Source organism: Haliotis asinina, chromosome 8 (genome assembly GCF_037392515.1).
Source record: "Haliotis asinina isolate JCU_RB_2024 chromosome 8, JCU_Hal_asi_v2, whole genome shotgun sequence".
Lineage (NCBI taxonomy): Eukaryota > Metazoa > Mollusca > Gastropoda > Lepetellida > Haliotidae > Haliotis > Haliotis asinina.
The window spans coordinates 48,103,820-48,128,507 of NC_090287.1; the positions used below are offsets into that span (position 1 = coordinate 48,103,820).

At 38.9% G+C, this 24,688-nt stretch overlaps 1 protein-coding gene across 1 annotated transcript in view; it reads right to left on the bottom strand.

The window, feature by feature from the left end:
- Positions 1-24,688, bottom strand: part of LOC137294656 (equilibrative nucleoside transporter 3-like) — a 33,807-nt gene continuing 9,119 nt past the window's right edge. The window contains exons 3-14 of the mRNA XM_067825723.1: positions 23,831-23,912; positions 15,943-16,103; positions 15,622-15,716; positions 13,309-13,359; positions 12,228-12,313; positions 10,552-10,698; positions 9,615-9,645; positions 8,984-9,075; positions 8,256-8,370; positions 7,379-7,464; positions 5,267-5,466; positions 1-4,805 (exon numbers count right to left, since the gene is read on the bottom strand). Coding sequence (XP_067681824.1) covers positions 4,694-4,805; positions 5,267-5,466; positions 7,379-7,464; positions 8,256-8,370; positions 8,984-9,075; positions 9,615-9,645; positions 10,552-10,698; positions 12,228-12,313; positions 13,309-13,359; positions 15,622-15,716; positions 15,943-16,103; positions 23,831-23,912 — 1,258 coding nt within the window. The 3' untranslated portion in view covers positions 1-4,693. The remainder of the gene's footprint in view (positions 4,806-5,266; positions 5,467-7,378; positions 7,465-8,255; positions 8,371-8,983; positions 9,076-9,614; positions 9,646-10,551; positions 10,699-12,227; positions 12,314-13,308; positions 13,360-15,621; positions 15,717-15,942; positions 16,104-23,830; positions 23,913-24,688) is intronic.

The window sequence follows — 24,688 nt, forward strand, 5'->3', positions numbered from 1 at the left end:
AAATATAAAAACAGATGGTTTATGCACTGAAAATAGCTTTTGGTAACAAGCATACAATTTACATACATAAAACTTCAAGAGCAATTCATGAGTCAATCTATAAACATTACTTCATCACCTTAAAACATATATACAGTGTGCTCAAATCGTCAACCGATTCCTGTTGCTAAAGTATATTGTGATAATTTCTCTACACTTCTCGAGTGAATCACAGTAAGGACAGACCAATTTTAATTGTCTGTTTTATGGATGACCTAAGTATTCTCAGGATGAGTAAAACTCAGTTTACTTCTGATCGTGATACAACTTGTCAAGGGTGAGTGAGACTGGTTTTATCCTGCATTCACCAATATTCAACCTGGTGGCAGTCTGTAAATTATCAAGTTTGGACCAGACAATCAAGTGATCAACAATATGAGCACTGATCTACATAACTGGAAACCGATGACGTGTCAACCAAGGTACAAACCTGACCATCTGATTCCATTAGTTGTCTCTTACTACAAGCATAGGTTACTGAAGATCAATTCTAATTCAAACTATCATGGCTCAACTTGTGAAGAGATTCTATACCATAAATAAACATTACTACCCGTTTGAAATAACATCTTAAAAATAACAGGTAAAAATATGCATATTCAAACAATATTTTCAGATAGTTGTGTGGATTGGTACCACAGAACAGAATCAGATTCCACCACTATGTAGGGAATATTATGTCACTTATTAGTATGTTTTACAATATCTACAAAACTGGGACTGTTTACAGTAGTTGGCTGATTGTGTACATGGCATTAATCTCCACTCAAGCTACCATGACATTTAGACAACGGTTGGGACTTAAAACAACATACGGTCACTCATTGTGGTGTCTTGAGATGTTCCAGTTTATTTACAATAAGACAAAATGTCTCACAGGTATCAGTTTTGTTCTCTTAAATTTGGACATTACTTGTGTGGGAGAAAGACAAATTTGAGTACTAAATCATTATGACATATACAAATAAGCCAACTATGTTTGAACTAGAGGAGTCCAGTGTCCATGACACTATTTGTCCTGTACTATTTGATACTTGTGCTCCCAAACTCAGCTGATAACATGTGTCACAGAGCTGTGACCACATGCTTTCATGTTTCATTTTAAACACTGGTTATATCTTCCTTTGTATCAACAAGTGCCAAAGCTGCATTGAAACAAAGCATGATAAATGCACCCATAATGATGACATAATGATGACAGATATCAACATTTTCACAACACCCTCAACTGGTTTATCTGGTTAAAGACTTGTACAGGGTTCATGACATCAGGGAATGATATCATGCAAATGTGAGTCCAGTATATTTCAGTCCCTCCTGGATTCCGCGATTTTGCAGTTGCCGAAAAAATCACAGAATTTACCTTACCATGCAGAAAAACGTCTGGACCGCAGAAAACGCATTTTCTTGCAGAAATTTGCCACTTTTCTGCCACAGAATTTGCTTATTTTAAAAAGTGAGTGAAAACTGACTGACAGCCGAAATGAAAAGTGGAGTTTATGTAGGGTCAGTTATACATAAAACAAACTGACATATGTACTGTGACATTTTCAAAATAATCATGACTGAAGATACTTTATTAATAAAGTATTAGGCATCTTTCAAATATTATTATATGAATTTGACACTGCAATTACGTTCTCAAAATTGATCATTCTGAAAACTGAAATTATTTCAGATTTAGTTTAAATATAAAATTGTTATTTGCATGAAGCCGGAAGTTGCATCAAAGTTGCATCAAAGTTGCATCAAAGTTACAAATTCTCAAACAGAAAAAGGTGTTGGTGCTTTGTTGGTGCTTTTGTTTTTCCCAAATGTTTTAACCGCAGAATGTTTTGCAGAATATTGAAAATTAGGGTGCAGAATTCGCTTAAATTTGCCGTGGAATCCAGGAGGGACTGATATTTTCCAAAAACACCAATGGACTTGATAATGCTTACTATACAATATTACAGCTACCTAACTGATCAGTCACTTGTAAGGAGAAACTGATCTGAGAAATGAAGAGAAAATCCACCTGTATATATCTCTGGTGACATGACATGGCTTCATAAAACAAGAGATGTACATACTTCTTGAGTGAGCAACATTGTTAAAGGTCACATGCAACGTAAAACACAACTTTGCAGATTCTGGTACCTTTCGGTATGCACTTACCGAAACAAATCATAAAAAATGCCAATTCAAGCTATAAAGTTGAAAAAAACGTGATGAAAAAAAAGCCCGCCAAATCGGAGTTCAAACGTTTCACTAAATTCCCCCCAGCGCTGGGGGGAAAACTGGTTTCAACAGCTGTGCTGCGCTGCGTCCATAACGCATGCGCAGAGAATAGGTTCGCGGAGCTTGAAACAGTATGCATGCCCAGCGTCTGAGGTCGTGAGCAGTAGTCTAGTGTTGGTTGTGTACACAAACAAGTAAATAATCTACTCGTTACGTAAAACAACTTGTTGATTGTGGTAAGCAGTCTCTGTCACAGAGAAAGCTCAGTGTCTGGTTTATTCACACCTATATGTCTGTCTGCCTGTCTGCTAAAGACAACATGCAATACACAGCTTCAATCATTGACCACGTGCAACTTAACACCTATCAGACTAAATGACATAAAGAAAATAAGTTGATTTATGACTCGTGCACCCGAGTCCCGTGTCTGCCACATTATGTAATTAGGCACGTGTGATACACATGACATGTTTTTATCTCTGGGTTGCAAACAAACTACATTCATTTTTTTCGGATGACTGGATCTGACGGAAACTGGTGCAAACTCTTGTCAGTTTCAAGTCCTGCTTTGTACTTGGATGAATGACAGATTCCAGCCATGCAGTAGTTTACCATCTCAACTGATGTGATTTTTGATTGGATCGAGCGCAAATTCAGAAAACATGTATTTTCCAAACCCAACATCTCTATGTACATTCTTCATGGATAACGACTTCTTTTCGTGTATATGATTTTGTTTGACAACAGTATATGAATCCATACAGCAACGACGCATCAACTACACAAAAAGAAGTTTTTATCCATAAAGAATCTTACTTTCTTGTCACTCGCCATACTTCTAAAATGCCCATCAAACAGATCATCTTTCTGTACACACAATGAACCCTCAGCATATCAGCAAATGAAACAGCCAATCGGAAGCCGTCGTTACACTTGAGTGCATATCCACCCGCTATGACTGGGTTCGGTCTCCCGAGGGCTTCGTTTCGGGGTAAGTAAGCCAAACTACAAAATATTGCACTTTTGAATCGCGATTGTACGCTTATAATTGTGTTTATTTGTTTTTTTTAAAAGCAGGAATGTATATTATATGTCATGAATAAGTGATAAATGTGTTTTAATTATGTTTGATTTTTTGGTTGCATGTGACCTTTAACTTTATATGTCAAGTATCTCTCAGGCTGAACAGTCACACAAATGAAGGATTACGAAGGAGAGAGAAAATCATGTCAACAGAAGGAATGGCTTGACAGAAAACCACATGATCAGCTTATAATAGTGTACATGAAGACAGTGTATTTCTTCCATGTATAACTCATTGCACAAAACTGATAACATGACCATATGTACATAAATAACAAATATACAAAATAAAAATATGTTTTACATAAAACAAAACTAGGGGTTCATACAGCTACTCAATACCAAATCTCAGTGCCGTTGGGTACAGCCAACACTTTATATTCAACAATGAATCTTCACACTGCTGATTTATCCAGAGTGAATCAAATATTAAGTACTGGCATCCTTTTAAATACAATATGGTTAGGGAAGACACTTTCACAACATTGCACTGTCTCCTTTATCATGTGTGAGGGGCATGCTTCACGTCCAACTGTATCAGTAAATACTCTCACAAAGGTTAGCTTAAAGAGAGTCACCACCCATGCTGATAAAAGCAATCTACTGAAAATCTGTGACCATCCAGGGGCCCAATCCAAAAAGTGTTCGTAGCACTACGACATCCGTATGCTAATAGTAATTTTGTAGTTATGACAGGTTCCAACGTTAGGAATGCTTTGAGGATCATGACTCCAGTCACTACCTACGGTACAGTGAGTGAGTGAGTTAATATTTAACGTCACATCGGCAATGTTTCCGCCATATCGTGACGAGCCTACGCTACAGATGGATGGTCATGGTCATGGATGTGTCTCATCTCTAACTGTGTTTCATTGGAGATATTGCATGGAGATCTAGGAGATATCATTTTGACAACATATTTTGTACAGCATAACATCATGAACCTGATGACATAGCATGGCTATGACACTGACACACTGCAAGTCTAATGGTAGTACCATGTTCAGAGATGGACATTTTTCATTGAAAACTAAAGCCAGACAAATCCTATTTCTTGTTCTATGGTTCCACTAGACATTTTTTTTCAAGAATATGAAAAAAATATACAAGTTAATTAAAAATATCATTATCAAACTTTGGATACTTGTAACATTATCAATTAGTGTTGATAAAATTGATATCTGAAGACACTTCGGTGAGATTCTCTATATCCCAGCAATATCATAGTGGATGGAAACCAGTTTTCACACACTGTATCCTTGTCAGAAATTTTATCCATTTTTCAACATGATGAACTGACATCTCCAGAGAGATAATACATTGAGACTGCAGGCCGGAGTACAGTGTCCGATCACAGTAACTTAATGAGTAAGGCAGAGAATCCAGATCCAAGAGCTAATCCTAGAGTCAGCATCAGTGACATCAACACTCCTGCTCCCTCTGCCTGCCCCAGCGGCACACGTCTGAAACAGAACATGAACAGTGAGGACAGAAAGCTGGGAAATTGGGCAGCTGACCTGCCTACATCTTGTTTCCTTACCAAACCTCCATAGTTGCCTGCCATGGCAGGGTTCAGGGCAAGTAGTTGCCATTTAACACAACAAAGTATTCATAACAAGACACTACTTAATCCAAGAATATTGGACTACAATTGCAGACATTGTGGCTTTTCAAGACTATACACAAAATTCCTGAATCCAATAAATACATAGCAGGTCCAGCACTATTATGGTCAGGGACACAAAAAATGGAATTAGGTGACTTTAGCCCTGATACCTATGTATTGAAGAAAAATCCCAAACTGATGCAAACATTTCAACACACTGGTGAATGGGCCATTAAATAACCGACACAAAGCATGATACAAATTGCATACATCCAGCCATGCCCTTGACAGAATTATTGGAACTATTAACTGACTTACTGTGGAGCATACATCATGTTGAGTGTTCCGAAGTAGCCATTCGTGAGACCAAGGATGATTATCAAGGCAATAGGAAATGCATCATTGCGAAACCACACTGGAAGCGTTCGTGGTTCAGCATCACAAAACATCAACAGGGGCACCAAGATAACCCGAAACAGACACAGCAACAGCAAAACATTCTGATGACGGTAGCTTGGCTGAAATAGTGGAAACATCCTGAATATATTATCCTCCTGCTAATGAAGCTATCACTTTGGTTTGTTTGCTTGACACTCAGCAATATTTCAACTGCATGATGCTAACTGAGTTTGTGTAATGGCTTCTGAGTCAGACAATCCACTGATTGATATTGGATACCATACCCTGCTGTCTTGGAAAATACATAACACACTGAGTTAGACCACCCAATCCACTGAGTGATCTCCTACATACAGGATAGGTGTCAAGATCCTTCCTGGACATGTCGATGACACATGAACACTGACCTCTCGGGCCAATTACTGGAAAAAATCAGTCACGTATAAAAGTGGACCCATCACAATGGACACTCTACAGCACAGCACTGCACCACTGCCACTGTGCTTTCAATGAGGCAAGAAAATCACACAAGCATGTAGCGGTTTGTGCATGGTCTCTCATGTGAAGGACTTTGAAATGCCTGATCCTATGACCTTGGGCCAACTGGCTAGTCTTTACCTCAAAGTGAATTCTTTATGCTAAACCAGTGGTCATCATGCTTCAGCATTCTCGCCTTCTTCTGGCTTTGCAAAACCTACGCTAATCCCTCAATCAATTCCTGTGGTTCTTGCAGTTAGCAATCCCAAATTATCCACCCTTGATTCGCATTTCTATTTGCTATGCTATGTGGTCTAAAGTGCAAAATAGAAAGTGTGTTACAGACCAACCTCAGTTGTGTCATGCCATTGAATGAGCATTGAAAAAGACCCAATGATATAATAGGATGATTCGTGAATATTTCTGAAAAAGCATGATACAGAAGGTTCATCACTGGTGGATCATCACTGTGAATCACTGGTGAGTTCTAGGGGCCCTTTGGTTTTGTCTAATTGAATGAACACCACTGTCCCAGGATGCCAGTCGACTAAATCAACAGATCAATTCCTAGAATATGATCAGACTGACCACTGATGCATAACAATTAACCTGTCATGACAGTAAAGCTAACAAGACTAGCTTGCATAACTGCAAAAGAAATGAAAGTTGTATATAAATATATATGTACAGTCAAGAAATGATAACAGGAAACTTTGATAACAAATAGGTGTCCTCATTTTTATGGAAATATCCAAACAAAAACAGACATCGGATTCACACTGGGTAACTGGAAGATGACAAGTGAAGCCTTCCCCACACCATGATGTGTCCTGTTCCCCAGTGGATGGGCTGTATCCACATTTAATACACAGAACCTTGCCTCATCAGAGAAGACATCTTGTAACCAATGATACTGCTGCCAAGGCAGGTGCATTTGGACCTACCCCAGATGATGATGGTAGTGGATGTGGAGGTAGGAGACTGACGCATAGATGATGGAAGAGATCTGAATGTTGCCGTTCTAAGATGACAAACTGTATTGGTCAATACATCATGTTGACCTTTAATGCACTGCTCATGGTTGGCAGCCAAGAGGAAGTGTTCTCAAAATGTAATGTTCCTGTACAGGAGCAGTGATCCTGAGCCTTCCAGAACGAGGTCATCAAGAACAACCATACTGCTTATCTGTACATTCCTTGTGACTGACATCAGTCATCTAAAGTGTCTTGCAATTACAACTGATGTTTATCCAGCCGGTGGCATCCCAATCTTATGCAATGCATCTAATCAGTTAACTAAACCATGTTTCCTATCCTTTTCCAAAGTCAAGCATCTAATACAAGTTTGTTCAATTTTTCTATACGGTGACTTTAAGAGAAAGATAAGCGGCAAAATGTTTGTGTGTATTTCCTGCACATATACTTGATATACATGATTAAAACTCCCCAAATCATTTAATGGATGACATAAACAATGCAAAGATGAATCTAGCTTGTGTAACCAATAATTGGTTTTAGTGAGCATTTCAGTAGATTCAGCATTGTCCCAACCAACCTGTTGTATCCATCCTGAGATTGGCCGACCAATCCAGTCACCAAGGTTGAAAAAGAGATAGCAAATCACAGGAATGAAGTATTTATCTGAAAACAACAAGTGAAGTGTCAGGTTTAGTCTTATTGCTTGAATCAACTCACATAGCTGAAGCAGTGAATATTTCGGTTGGCTGTGTTTGGAAGTTGCAACCATGGAACCAACATCAAATATTGTTTCACAACTTGTTAATCACTAGTTAAGAAGGTCCAGGATGATATTTTACAAGTAATAGATCATTTACAGGTGATCTTGTAAATGGCAGGTGTTGTTTTGTGCATCATACCACAAGCATTATCTCATTATTCATGTATCACCAAAACATGGTAAAACAGACTTGATGAACTCAGATTATCATTGTTATAAACTTAGCAATAACCCAGTTCACTAGCGTACAGTAAGAAACTTTTGTTTGGACTTGGGAACCTTTTCTAATCAGAATCCACAAGTTATGCTGAAATACAAAGCACAATATTATTTCCCAGAGTACTCAAAGGATGACATGTTGGCACTGCTCAGTTGATTAGAGAAAATTCAGCCATTTACACCTCGCTGATTGGAGAGGTTAAAAGATGTCTCCACATATACAACTTGCCGACTGAGATTTAAAATGGTGTTTTTACATTAACTCTGTGGAGATTAGAAATGTAATAAGATGTCTTCACATTTACACCTTGCCAATTGGAGATTTTAAATGGTGTTTTCACACTTACTTCTTGGCAGTCAGCTTTGTTAAAAGCTGTTTTACGCTTTGGCACAAGGAAGGGCCAGAGCTCCAAATCTTAACTGAACTAGTAACTTGTCCCTTCATCAAAACAACATGTGAAAAAGTATGTCCTACCTGACCAGGGATCCCCTTGTTGATAGTTCTCTGACCGTATAGTTGAACAAACAGCTGGAAACACTGACAAAGTTACTGTAAACACCGCACATACACCAATGCCTTGACGCCAAATCTGAAACAAATACAGTGTTTGAAATTAACTTTTTAGCTTGTAGCAAGTACTTGTTATCTGGTTTAAAAATATGGAGCAAAATCCTTGGTAGCAGCATTCTTTCGTAATCCCTCCCTCCCAGTCCCATTGCTGTCTTTGGCCATATGGAACTGTATTAGGTCTATAGTGGTGATCTGACCTTTGAAAATGACGACTAATTGACGAACAAAGGCATAGACATAGACAATACTTTATTACCTTAAAAGGAAATTGCAAGGAATGTAAAGCAGTTTCACTAAAAAGTACCAGGCAGCAAGTTTGCTGCTGTGTTTTCCTTTCATGTACCAAAATAGGATTTTAAACAGCAAATTTGCTACCTCAAAGCATTAATTTCGAACCCTGAAATATTTACAGTACAGCACTACATCATGTAATAAAGCACCTCACTGAGTCAAGAGTCATTTAGTGCCTAAGTCAGCCTTTTTCCTGCAAAATCACATGTCTGGAAGAGGCAAGTGTTAGAAATTATAAGTAGAAATCTTGTGGTACAATGATCAACTCCAAAGACATGCCCTATGGGGACATACTGAGATTAAGTATAAGTAAGAAAGTGCTCAACATACATACAGCATACCTTTTTAATAATGGCGGTATAAAATTCTATATGTCCCAGATGCTCTGTAGACACAGGTCCATCATTGTGATGGGCATTCAGGTGGCTGTCATCTGGAAAACCCAAGAAATAATTTAGTTGTCAGTATGGTTACAATTACAGTCCATTTCAGTCGAAATCTCCACAATGAATTGCACTCTAACCCAAAACCAAATAAACGTGGATGAATATAATGGTTTGTTAAACAAATTTTATATTTTGTAGACAAAAATAATAACAAAATTCTACAGAGTTGATGTATTTTTCCAATTTACTTTGGCGTTACTTTGAGTCATATACGATTATTTGTTTTTTAGTTAGAGTGCAATTCATTGGGGAGATTGTGACTCAAATGGACTGCACATTCTTATTCACCATAGATGACAGGCTGTGAAGATGTCTATGTTTTCAGTGAAGAAATACATTTCATTACTCTATATTACAAAGTTAACCTATTCAGCTTTCCCAGATGTCCTGCTTTGTCTTTAATAAACATATTCATTAGGGAGCACAGAAGACACTAGCATGGACATAAAGTCTACTATAACTTATCCTATTACATATCAATACAAGAAATAAATTATTAGTCATAAGTAGGAAATCATATAATCACCTGTTTCTGTGATGTAATATTTTGAAAAGTCCTGAAAGCAAAGGCAGACATTAATATAAGCATTCACAAGTATCAAATCATTATCGAAAACATTTCTGAAATAAGATCCTTGCCAAGCTGGCATGTGTAATCAATTATCAATTTGTTGATTTCCTTCAAGGATCATTCTGCAGGAAGCCCAAACTAAGTAAACTGCACTACTGAATCTAACAAACCCTAGTAGAAGCTCATGTCAGGTAACCTTTGAGCGATCTATGACCGTCCAATCAAACACACGAAGACGGGGCGGACTTAACGAATCAGACAACGGCTACTGTTCAGGGTTTGGTGGCACTTCAAAAAATCCCTCAATAAACGAAAATCCACAAAAAACACAAAACAGGCTTTTGACCTGCAGCATATATGCTTGGGGCTTTCTGATGACATGGTACCATTAACTAATACTTCTGCAGGTGGACATCCTTGAATATTGACAAAAACGCTATTTTCAGCGACTGTTTACTCACTGCTGACAGTATTGTAGCATGCTCCATGTGCATTAATCTGCAACAGTGGTATGGAAAATAGCATTTGGAATTCTTTGGGTACAAACATTTAGGAGGTAAAAGTTCAAAAGGTATGTGCTAATGTCCACTGTGTCGATTTGGTAAGCTGTGTTCTGATTGGTCAATCTCAAAGGTTACCTGACGTGGACACCTACTAGGTTTTGTGAGACTCAGTAGTGAAGTCTGACAAAAGGTACTGAGACTAAGTTTATTTAGACTGCAGGAAGTCTTGCTGACCCATGGATATTCTATATAAACTGACACTGTCCATGAAAATATTCAGCACTTTTATCACTGGACAAAGGGATGCAACTCTGATGAGTTTACAGCACCTTCATCACCATTTCCTGCTAATGATTCCTCGTATAGCATTGCACCCAATGTTCACTTACTAAGTAATACAGGAGAGCATACGCCACCAAAGCAATGGCACAGACTGTCGTAGCTGTCATGAAGTAGCCAAATGCACTTTCTGACACAGTTCCAGACCCAAGTAGTGAGAAAATGCTGGCCAGAGCAGCAAATGTACCTCCAACTGCCTGAAAGTAGATAGGAAGTCAGTACAGTTTAATGCCTGTTGTATCAGGCTATTTGGCTAAAGGAAGGCTTAAGCTGACTATTTAATCCCTGAATGTAGCTAACTTGGTTCAAGAAGAATATGGCATTTCAACTATGACCAAAGTGGAAGCTGTCTAAACCAGCTCTCATCAGGACTGAAGAAATAATCCAGTTTAGACAATGTGCCATATTGTAGAGCTGATGATAAATGTACAAGACACAGATGGGACTGAGATTTTAAGGTGATGTTGACAACTTGCCAGATTGGACAGATAACTGTAATTCTGTCATAATAATAAGAGGCAGAACTCCAGTGCAGACCATCCCCATGATATTGATCAAACTGAAACTTAATACATTGTAAAAGTGTTATACAGTTACAGATCTTTATTAGAGACCCTTCTGAGATCTAGTACTAGTAGTGGAACAAATGACATTTATGACTGGGCAGTCAGTAATCAAATATATATTGCACTAAAACATCACGAAAGGAACAGGAAAACTTTCATTCATGGCCACTTGTCTGTTGTGTAAATATTTCCACTGCTTTTTCTACTCCAATAGTGCATGTAAACAGATTATTGTTCTGGCACTGCATGACGCCCATAACAGCTACCTGTCGCATATCTAACAGGTAACCCAACAAGCAAACATACATAGTAGAAAGATGATGCTGGGAAAAATGTTAGTCCAAATATTAGAGCCACAGGATTCTCTAGTGCTTGTGAAATCCTCTTGAACACTTACTATTACTTACAAGACTACAGCCTTGCCAACACACAAAGAAATCTTCTATGTGGTCGTAATTCATTTTCAACATGTGCCCCCACCTACCCAACTCTCCGATCCCAATCCCGCAATAACAAGTATGACAATCATACAAAGCATAGCTGGAATAGTCAATTCGGTCAACCAATCCTGTCTCACTTTCTGAATTGGGTGCTGTCTCTTCCAAGGGACTAAAGTGTCCTAAGTTTTATGATTTCTCACTGTTCTGCCTCGATTGTAAGTACCTAAGGACCTTTTGACCCCTTTCCAAGATAGCCAGTTCTTAAAACAGCCTCCCACAAACACACAGACATGGATGAAAGAAGATTTGAAGTTGTTGTCACTGCTTTTGTCACTAGAAAGCAAGTTCCTTATTTGAAAAGCACAGAACCCAGAAAATAACTTTCATTGGTTGTCCCACAATGAACCAGGACAAGTTGTACATGTTACATATGCTTCAAGTAACTGCCTATAACATTAGATGCAGCAGGGGTGTGTTTGCATGAAGTGAAACAAGGGTCTGGAAACTTTGTTTCAGGTTGTTTTCAGATCACACTTGAAAGAAAAAGGAAAACTGATGTAAGGCTCAGTCAAAAAGAAGGCAAATCTAGATGAATCAATTATCATGGGTAGTATACATGAGTTCAGAATATTTTCACAAAAAAACAGAGCTCTGTAAAATTCAAGATGGCTAAACAGATTACTGTTAACTTAAGACTCAGATGAGCAGTGCCAAAATCACCTGTCCAGTCATGACTGACTGAGTGTACATCGGGGGAAATCGGCAGACAAGTCCGAACACGGATCCTGTCATCACAGCTGTTGCACCTGTAAGACACACAGAAGCTTTCAAGGTATTTCTACACTCACCCACTTGGGTCGTCTGGCATTTAAAGTTCAAAATTGGTTCGAATCAACACTTGCATGCTTTCTAATATCATATGTAGAGATGTGGCATATAATAAAAAGAAAATTGAGGAAGCATTGTTCAAGGTAAGCACGTATCTGACAGTGCTGACTACTTAGGACAACACATGCAATGAAAAATGTTTCTTATCAAACATAACTGTATATGATCATGTCATAAGTCCAAACTTTGCAGGCAGCTTTCAGGTACATCATAGTGCCCAGTAACTTTAATAATAACCACATTCCATGTGCTTCCAATCTGTCAACTTCCCACTGGGCTAAAAGGGGTCTCACACCTACCTTATCATTTATTTCGTAATAAAATGGGTGATTTGTCACCTGTGCCTATCCAAATCAATACGAACTGTTTACTCACATATTATTTTTAACAAGATAAAGTGTTCACGTTATGTGGCACATGGACACAGTTGCTAAATACACAGATATAAGGTTAAATGCTACAAAGGAACAGTCTTGCTCAGAATCCCTCCTCCGCTTACTAAGCTGACACAAACACTGTGGGTGACTGGATGTGGTTTTACTCCAGATAGGATTACTCTAAGTATCACAATAGCCTGTAAGAAATACCCAGCTACTGGGAGGAGTGACAGCATAAGTATCAAGCTTTGTCACTGATATTCTGTACTGTGGTATCACAAAGTCCATGCATTATGACCAGGCAATACTGACTTTAGTCTGCTCTAACAACAAGCATGACTTTGAATCCATTTATACAGTACAGAACCATCTTGAGTCATAAGCTCCACCATTCTTGCATGCTCAGTACAATTGTTAACTTGCAATAACTGGTAATTGTGGGTTTCATTCAGCCCTTGTGCCAGAGTTAAAGTGCTGTTAAGATGTTAACATACATGGTCATTGAGGGCAGATGCAGAAACCACTAGTCCTCTTACCATTTATGGCAGCTGCAGAAGCTATTGTCACTCCAAAGAAAGCTGTCTGCCCTACAACAAAAAACAATTGATTAATGTGTTGGTGTAAAAGATCATTGATTAAAGTAAAGAAAACAGTTCTTGTTATTTCCTGTAATTTGGACAATAAATACTTTTTGTGTGGATGCGAAAGCTATATTATTATGCGCCGGAAGATTGTGAAAGCACACAATTGACTTTCCATCAGTATCAGAAAAGATGTATTTTAGGTCCACCTACAAGTACATAGCATGATTATCTCATACCTAAATACCAAAAACAATTTACTCATATTTTTCATGGTCATTTGTTACAATTAAACAAAACATGTTTCAAAGTGTTTCAGTGTATATGTATCTTGTTTGAACAACTTCTCTATAATTTTAGCATGTTCAGCTTTGTTGTTGATGACAATGATAATATCGCGAGTAAATAGACTCCTACATCTATATGCTGTATAGGACCTTTGATAAGCCAATCTTACAGATAAGCCAATCTTACAGATAAGCCAATCTTATGGATAAGCCAAGGTCCTAACTTGACCCTTATAATCAATATCAATATGTACATAAGCTGAAGCACCAAAAAAACATAGACAAAGTATTACAGGCAATACCTTCAAATCATACAGAAACACAACAGGCAACTATTATAACATAAAACCAAAATATTAGTGATCAGGAATTTCACTAGCTACAAACTATATTGGGCAAAAAGAACTAAATGCTGTAGGGCTGGGACGGATAACCTCAATTCGCAGGACATGTGGGTAATGAGTAGGGCACGGGTACATGTCTCAATACCAAAACCTGTTATGATCATGTGACTAAAAGATTAAACAATGTAATAAATTGTTCTTTTATGATTAAACAATTTAAAAGGCTCTATTGTCTTCTGCAGTCACCTGTTTAGAATATAATACATAACAAGCATCATCACTAAGGTGACATAATCCCCTACTTCATATTATAAAAAATCAAACTTAAAAAGAAATGAAAGTGAAGGTCACAGTTTAAGATGAGGTAAAACATCAGCATAAACATTACTCTCAAACTCGCTTGATATCTTTCACTGTAGTTGTTCCAACGCAAAGATGTTCTGAAGAGTCACTTAGACCTTGACTAGTGCATGAAACTCCCAGAAAACACAGATAACCTGAAAATGTTGCTAGCCCTGCTAACATGTAGCCCGCCCTGTATGAAAAATAGGAAACTGATATAAGATGTTACAATAATGTAATTAGTGAACTGATGTGTGATTGTGACTGACTATCAGAAAAGACTTTTCATTGGCTGAAAGCATTCCCTAGACCAATCATATTAGGTTTGATAAATGGATAGGCTGATCTGTGGAAGTTATGGTTTGAGTGATCATGAAATATACTGACATTGACTAGCTTCAACAACTGTAAATTATTTTTGAAATATTTCCTGTGGTCAATGACACGGTCAAATGTATACCCTTGGAATGTATTGGCCCACAGGGCTTCCTATGAAATAATGTTGTAAGCTCACTATGTAATTAGCAAGAAGCGGGCCACCGGGCCAATGCTACTTCATACACTGCCTTGACATGAATGTCATGGGGTATGAAATATGGACAAAATAGCAATAAAGGAACTGTTTGTACAAAAACATTCAACACATGGCTTTAAAGTCTATGTTCGAATATTTAAATTTGTCAGTGAAAATAAGACTGAAGGTCAGAAAATCGACTGGTCCCTGCACATTCCCTCGATAAAGCTTGGTGTTGAATATGAAGATATTACAGTGATTGGTTTTAGGGATAACTCGTCGACAAGCTTAACATGCAGCTTACATGCTGAAATTTTCAAAGTGTCACCATGACTTTGAAAATTACGTGAAGGTCACCAAAATCACTTGACCCTGACACCTTGCCTAGATAATGCTTGGTGTTGAATGTGAAGAAAATCCAGTGTACGGTTCTTGAGATATCTTGCAGACAAGGTAAGACGCTTAAGTCCCCTTGTGACCTTCAAGCTGACAAACATACTCACCCATCCAAGGACTGTCTGATCTTGACAATACTTAACTTCAACTGATTTGTGACCTTGCATGGTTAAGACATTGCAAAAACTCAATATTGTAGATTTTGACCTCAAGAATATATATATATTTCCATTTCATACAAATTTGATGTCAGAACTTCACACAATGGGTATCCGGGTAGGGTAGTGTAACAAGGGGTGGAGTACCCAGTTAGAAAATTTGGACCCATCCCAGGCCTATAGTGCTGGAGTTACACTCCATGATGTTGACAATGGTGAGGACGTACATTCATCACTGTTGATGTCGACCAGTATTGTGGTAACAGCAAACAGAAGGATGATCACTGACAGGGAGAGTACCACTCTCTTCTTCAACGATATACTGCAACACATTGAATGTTAGTGAGTTGTTTAACACGATACTCTCTAATATACCATCCATTGAGCAACAACATGTTGAAGGAAACATAGGTTCCACAAATTGCCCATTTAATATTTATCAACAGCTTTGTGGCACAAGGTATGAACCTAATTGCTAATCACTCGTTTGACAGTCAGGATGAGCAAAAATACAACTATACAACACTGAATCATCAATATTCACTTACTATCTCACAAACATGGCTGTAAAACACAGGCAGATTAAGTTGGAGACAGTGGAGGCTATCTCAAGGTAGCTAAGCAGAAGCAGCTGCAACTCTGTCATGCTGGCCGGGTTGTTGTAACTCACGTCTGGTGCTGTGGTGTTCCTCAACTTGTACTGGAAGTACTGTCAAGAAGAAATTTGGAGTGAGTCGAGGTGTTACACATTAGCAGAACTGACACAACAGAGTGTGGTGTTCTTCAGCTTGCATTGGAAGTACTGTCAAGAGGAAATTTGGAGTGAGTCGGGGTGTTACACTTTAGCAGAACTGACACAACAGAGTGTGGTGTTCTTCAGCTTACACTGGAAGTACTGTCAAGAGGAAATTTGGAGTGAGTCGGGGTGTTACAGATTAGTTGGATATAGTCCTCCTTGGGGTACAAAAAAGCATTTAAATGTCCATTTTAAATTCCTACAAAAACTATAACAACATTTGATTAAAATATTTACAAAACAAAAAACTATCTACGGACATCTACTGGCAAGAGCAGGTAACTCTAGACTATAACTTCTGAAGGGAGACAATCCCCTGCTCCATAATGAAACTTGCCTGAAGAATACCAGATCCTGCATCGGAACAAATTCTGACTTCTTGAGGTTGATGATCCAGCCCAACTTCACAAGGATATCCATCACCTGAAGTGTGGAATCCTTGCTCAACAATTAGTTCAATGCCCTGAGCAGCCAGTCATCCAGATATGGGTAAAAACACCTGCCCTGTGACCTGGCTAGTTGAGATGGAATCAACATCAGTTTTGTGAACACCCTTGGCACTGTAGAAAGGGAGCCCACAAAACTGGTAGCACTTCCTGTCAAAGAAGAACTGAAGGTAATTCTTGAATTGGATGTGCATTGGAACATGAAGGTATGCATCTTTGAGATTGTTTGACGTGAGCCAATTCCCTGTCTCTATGGGGAGATCACTGAACGCGGTCTCTCCATCCTGAAAGATGGTACCTCTATTAACATGTTCAGCCCTCTTCAAGTGAACTGAACGCGGTCTCTCCATCCTGAAAGATGGTGCCTCTATTAACATGTTCAGCCCTCTTCAAGTGAACCAATTTCACTGTAATTCTTTCTCAATGTTCCTGAAATTTTAGGCATTATGATCCATGAGACCATAGACATCAAGGGTATTGTATTAAATTGTGAAGGAATATAGGTCAGCTTATTTTTTAGGCCAATATGCAAATGACACTCTACTTTTCTTGGATGGCCCTGGTGTCAGTCTCTAGCTGCTATGGATACTCTTCCAGTTTTATAAAATTTCAGGATTGAAAATTAAAGCGGAAAACATACCACAGCAATATGGTTAGGGGCTATCATTAATGGTAAGGATATCATTTGTAGTGAGTACACTTTGGACTGGGTTTCCGGTAATTTTGAGGTTTGGGGCATAGTCTAAAATATCAATTTGAATGATCTCTGGGTTATCAATACTAAAAAAAGATGTTCTTTAAAAGGAAAGTTTTAGGAAATTTGCAAAGAAGAAATTTGACTCTTATGGGCAAAATTACTGTTATAAAAAAATCAAGCTCTCTCTTCCTTAGTTCATGTCTTTACCGCTCTACCCAATCCACCTAATGTGTTTATTAAAGACTTGGAGCAATTGTTTTTTTTCATTTGTATGGAATGGGCAGCCAGACAAAATAAAGAGAGTAACTTTGAAAAAAACTACTGGGAAGGGGGGATTAGAACGACAGATATTCATTCCTTTACTGATTACTTAAAATAGCAGCTCTAAAGTGATGCCTATGTAGAGTTAACTGTAGCAGTCCCTACAATATTCCTGTGAGATCATTTACTCAGCTAGGAGCTAACAGTGATCAATTGAAGAAGGTGGATAATCCATTTGGCAAGATGTTTTTCTGTCATGTAAGAGATTCAGATCTTCCTTAAGAGTTGACCAAGGTGATTATCAGAAAATACTTCATGAACTGTTGTGGCTTAACCATCAGTTTGCAAACTCTTCACTTTTGATCCAAACTTGTTTCAATAAGGATGTAACCGAGATTGAGGATTTCTGTAACTCTGATGAGCTTCTATCACTTAATGAATTTAAAACTAGATTATTAGTTATGGGTACTTTTTCAGACTATAATAGAGTATGGAATAACATTCCCATGATGTGGAAAGCTACAAAAAACAATCATAAATTTGAAAATCAATTGATTTTAACATTGCTTACACTCTCTAAAGGTTTAAAATCTTTAACGATAAGCTGATTAAAACAGATAAACAATCTGAAGTTCGCAGGAAATGGGAAAGCCTGATAAATATTACAAAACCCTGGGATGCTATCTTTTTAAACTATAGAAAGTGTACAAAAGATAATAAAACTCTTAAGACTTTCAGTACAGATTTATTCACGAAGTTATTTATACAAGAAAAGAATTGGTAAAGATGAAAATGACAGACAATGATTGTTGTAAATTCTGTAAAAAAAAGAATCTGAAAACACTGTACATGTGTTTGCTTCGTGTGACATTGTTCAGACATTCTGGAACAATCTAAGTCTGTATATTAATAACACTGTCAATATTAACATTCCATTCACTGATTTTGGAATATTACTGAGGATTAACACTGGCTACACTTTTGTTAATAATATTATTCTTTGTGGAAAATTGTTCATCTACCTAGAGTGTGCTAAAAGACCTTTTATCAATCCTGAGATACACAGCTGTGAAAAATAACATGACAAAATTCCAGAGAAAATGGTCCAAGGAATTAAAACTATAATCCTTTGTTTTGCCCAACCACTTTGTTTCAGTAGTGTGTATATACTACCTACTGCACTTGTCATACTTGACTGTACTGTTTGGTATACAAACGGTGTTACTCTCCGTAGCAAGAGTGCTATCTGTTACCTATTGTATTTATTATCCTACACTATCATATTTGCTATGCCTATATTGCATCACATTTACCACTGAAATAATATGCAGCCTGATTGTACTTTCTCATATAAGTGTATTAGGCATTCCTTATTGTGTTCTGCTTTGCTAGTCTAATACACTAACACTGTTGTATCATCAAATCATAGTTACATACCATTCTAAATGCTCCACTGAAATGGATAGCGTGTTGTGTATTCTCATAGAAGAGTATTATGCACTTACTACCGTATTAACTATCCCAGTTTATTATCATATCATCAAATCACAGTTACATACCTTTGCAAATGCTCCACTGATATAAACAGTGTACTCGTTTGGAAATGCTCTGTTGAAAAGAAAGCGTGGTTGTACTTTTCTGTATAAGTACCTTACCTACCAGTTATCTTGTCTATTATGCCAACACTGTTATGCCATCAATGTACATTTATACCCATTTGTAAATACTCCACTGAAATGATAAGCTGAATTGTACTTTTTCCATGTAAGTATATTAGGTACTACCTGTTTGTTATGCTAGTCTATTTTGCCAAGACTGTCATGACATCAGTGTATGCCTATATTTACTTGTAAATGCTCCACTGAGATGAATAAACATACTGAAAAAAAACCAAAACACCTTGTTTAGCCCTGGTTCAGAATGGGTCTGAACCCTCTGTCCTTCTTGGTCACTAGGAAGTAAGTGGAATAAAACCCCTCTCCTTGCTGACCCTCCTTGCTGGAACCACCTTGATGGCTTCCTTGTCCAGCAAGGACTGGACCTTGGCATGGAGGACGTTTGCCTTCTCTCTGGAATCTGGCACCAGCGAAGGTGGGTGGACCTGGCACCCACTGCGGGAAATGGCCACCCTTGAATGTGGACACTGTGGGAAATGGCCACCCTTGAATGTGGACACTGCGGGAAATGGCCACCCTTGAATGTGGGCACTGTGGGAAATGGCCACCCTTGAATGTGGACACTGTGGGAAATGGCCACCCTTGAATGTGGACACTGTGGGAAATGGCCACCCTTGAATGTGGACAGGATCCAGGGATTTGATGTGGCCGTCTCCCATTCTCAAAGAAAAAGCGGCAGCCAACCGCAAGTAGGGACGTTTGGCAAAAGACAGTGCACCACCACAGTTCGCAAGACTCCGTGTGCTTGTGGATGGGGCAGTACGGGTGCTGGGGAGAGATTCATAGGGAAGCCCATGGGACGGACACTCACAGACACACACACGCACGGACGCACGCACGCACGCACATGACTGCCCCCATTATCTGGCTAGCACAGCAGCTAAGCATCTTATACTGTCCCTAGCCAAATGCGAATGGACATTAGTCAGTTGCCTCGCAAGTGTTACAAGTGTGTATTTTCTGTATATTTTGTTATTAATTAAGCAATAATTATTATTGGGTCACAACATTTAGTGTTTTGAATAATAATTATGATGGGTCACATTTCGTTTTATAGATGGTCAGCACTTTTAGGATTCTGGTTTTCTGGAATTTATCTGCTCCTATTTTTCTATGTGTTTACTTCCAGGAGACTTATTCAAGGGCATTCTACAGTGTTGACGATTGTCGTATGTGCCCTAACTTTCGAGAAATGACTGTATATATATAAAAAGGCTGGTTGCCGTGTTGTGATACACATTCGGACACTCATTCATATTTAGTGGAGTTACATCGCCAACGATCATCAACGCCTGACCTACATTAACCGCTGTCAGACCGATCACTGTGTTTACAATCTGCTTAGTTGATTCTGTCTCACACCAAGATTTTGGTGAGTTTGCTATATTGTATTTTGTGACCCACTGACTTACATTTTGTCTCACTTCTGTTGTATATGAAATCTGTATCATGAAATTGACTTCGTATACCTTGCTCTCATTGCATAATAATACATAAATTGAACGTTTACGACTTGTCTTTGTTCTGTTTGTTGGTTAACAAGGGGATTTCTTACATCATTTGTCATGATAAATTCTTAACCATAACACAAGTATAGATGACACAACAGTGTCGTCACCGGGTCCCTGGTCCACAAGCTGCCCTTGTAGATCTGACAAGTAAGCACTCGCAATTGCTGCACCATTCACTGGTATGCCTATTCAAAGGACCGATATGTGTTGCTAATGGTGCATTAGCTTGGAAGGGAGGGAGACGTCTACCTTGCCGAGGTGCTGCCAAGCGTGACTGAGGCATAGACACATTCGTCCACCACTGGTGATGCGTCTGTAGACCTGCCACAGAGACGACCCAAAGGACTTAGGAGCTCCAACCTCCGACTCCATTCTCCCTTCATCTTCCTCCATATCAACCTCTTCATAAGACTCTGCGACCGGACTCTCATATTCAAGAGCGAATGCTGAGGGCTGACTTAACAAGGCTGTACACGAAGGGCTCTGAAGGTCAGTGGGCGCCAACAGGCCTGGGTTGCCTGCCTATCCAGCAGAATCTGAATCAGGGCACCAAGGTGCCAGCGAAGAACCAGCCGCAACAAGAGCCCCTGGCAAGCCAGAATGAACACATGGTGCCATGGTGTCCCACGGTGTCTCCAAGCTGGGCATTGCTGCAGCTGCCACAGGATGGGGCACCAGGTGAAGACAAGTCTAGACCTGAATTGCCAGCACCAGGCGCCCCCGCCGAACCCAAGCCCATGGCTAGGTCAACAAGAGGCGCCCTAGACAAACTACCCCCTGGGCCAGGGTTTGGGTCATGTTGCCTGGGGGAAAGGAGTGTTCTCCAAGCCTGAGCTCGGGCCACAGCCAACACCCCCATATGTGTTCCCGACAACAGGCGAGCTAAGCTCCTTACGAAACCAAGACAATGCTGTGTCAATCAAGGATTTTACATCCTCTCCTGAAAAAGATTAGACAGGAAGTGCAGGGTAAGATGATGCAGGGGCAGGGGAAGACTACTTGGTAACTTTAGCTATATTTGGAGCTGACTCTGTAGTGAAGGCCCAAGATGACACCTTCTTTTTATTTGACCCCAGATATCAACCCCCACCCCGACAAGATTGGTATAGAACAGTGTATCTGCCCATCTAGCTTTCAGATTTTTGGCGTAAAGCAAGACAACCTTGCTCCTCATGACTGGTTTCAACCAAAAACCTGAGACACGTATCATGCGTATCCTTTACCGGGATAGATGTCAGGCATGTAACACAGTTTTTAAACTGCAAACAAAAAAACACCAACAAACTTGTGCAAATATATCTACACATAAGCAGTGCTAAACATTATACAACACTACATGTGAAGGATAATGCATACACATCAAATAACTACTGAAGCATAACTCAAAACATACTTTACAAATGCATACATAAATACAAGCTAGCCCTGATACAACCTAAACATACATATAATACACTAATACAACATTAAACATTGAAACTAACAGGAGCATATCAATATGACTCTCGTCCGCCATCCTGACAAGCAAAATAACAACAAATTATGAATGAAAACTTTCAGAAACAATCTCTAACTTCCCCATGCGGGAAGTAAAAAAGAATCATACAGACAGTAGCTGTTTCTGAAGCATTCATAGTGACAAGATATAGCTCAACTCAACTCTGTTCAAGGACTAACTTGTCAGATCAATGACAGTATGGGAAGGGATGTACGAGGTTATAGTCTAGAGTTACCTGCTCTGGTAAGTAGGGATCAATGAGGCCCGGTACGTGTGGTCTCATAAGACAAAAATATAGTTTTTTGTTTTGCAGATATTTTCTTCAAATATTGTTACAACTGTCGCAGGGATTTAAAATGGACATTTAAATGCTTATATGTACTCCAAGGGGGAATATATGAAAAAGACAGTCTAAGTAAACTTAGTCTCAGTATATTTTGTTACACTCCACCACTGAGTCTAACAAAACCTAGTAGAAGGTCGCGTCAGGTAACCTTTGAGCGACCAATGACGAGGCGGCTAAATAGATTCAACCAATCAGACAATGACGACTATTTAGGGATCGGAGGGACTTTCAAAATATTCAGGTTACTGACACAGATCTCTCCACAAACAAAAATCTGCATATAACACAGTTATTTGACCTGCAGTATATATGCTTTGGGGTTTGTGTTGACATGGGTACCATAAGCTAATGACATCAGCAAGATGAATATTGCCAAAAACACCATTTTCAGCGACTGTTTACTCACCATTGTCATGGCCATGTGCATCACACAGAAATAGCTTTCGGAATCGTTCGGGAACAAACAAAGATGGAAAGTTCAAAAGGTATGTGCGAATGTCCACTTTTGCGATTTGGAAAGCTGTGTTCTGACTGATCAATCTCAAAGGTTACCTGACATGACCTCCCATGAGGTTTTGTTGGACTCAGTAGTGGAGTGTAACGATACGTAATGAGGACAAGTTTACTTAGACTGACGAAAAAGAAAAGATGTGAGTTTCAGGGTGTCACACTTTAGCAAAACCAACATAACGGAATGAGGTGTTCTTCAAATTGTATTGGAAGTGCTGTCAAGAGGAAATTTGAACTGAGCGTTGGAGTATCTTGCTTTAGCAGAACTGACACAACAGTGGGTGGTGTTCCTCAACGTGTATAGGAAGTACTGTCATGAGGAAGTTTGGAGTGAGTATCGGGGTGTTTCACATTGGGAAAGTAGTTTTCAGCTTTTTATGAATATTAGGGTATAAAGTTTGACGCTGTCATAGACAAATTTCATTTGGAACTTTTCATGATTTAGTCAACTTTTGATAGGGGAATGGAACCTGTTTCTTTGCAGTGACAAGCAAATGCTTTATCCACTATGCTCCCCCACTGCAGCACAGACACTTCAGTGAACCATTATATGTATACACAACTGTGACAAGCATGCATTGATTCAGATCTGCCTCTTAGGTGTTTATATTATGCTAGTAAATAAATGTTTGTTTCCAGTCAAAGGCAAAACAAACAAGCAATCAAGAAATTCATTCTGTGATTCTTAATCATACCGTTTTTGCTGTGATGAAAAAATTCCATGGCAGCAAAGAAGCTATCCCCAAAAACAAGAAGATGAAGTAGACAGCAAAACATCTGAAATAAACAAAAATAATTACATTCATAATTCCACTGCCACAGTCTAATATTCAGAAGCAAGGTCCAACTTGTTTCTTGTCAAAGTAGAGGACAGTTTTAGCAGGATACTTGCTAACAGTCAAAAGTTAGTTTATTATTTTGCCACCATACATCCTCGATATCTCCAGGGTATACGTTCCAATATATCTCCACTATACCATGGACGCATCTACGAGTCGTCCCGATAATTTTATTACCTCCCTTTGCTGGCTCCGCATTCTCACGGTAGTCAATGAGCTTGGCTGCCCTTACAACCAAGTTTGCCAGTGACAACAAAGATAGCAGTCGCAGCTGTGAAGGTTTGCTTGCCGTGCGACTCGGATATTTGGAAAATCATGCAGACAAACTGATAGGTCCATAACTTTAAATACAATATATGCAAGAACTCATATTCCTCTTTCAGAGAACCTCTGCATAGCTTGTGTTGCCAAGTTTAATCAGTTATATTAGATAATTTTAAAGGCGAAAGTGAGTTGTCATTGGTACATTCAACTTCCCAGAACAGTCACCTGATTGGTTAAAAAGCCATGGGAGGCAATAAATTTATTGGGCCGACCCATAAATGCATCCAAGGTATAGTGAAAACTTATCCAACGTATACCTTGGAGATATCAAGGATGGCCACCATGTGGCCTTGATGGAATGAGGCTGTTCATCTCAGTAATATTACTAGTACAACCAGTATCAAACAAACAAAGGACACTTGGTGCTTATTATTTGGACTGGAAAAAGTG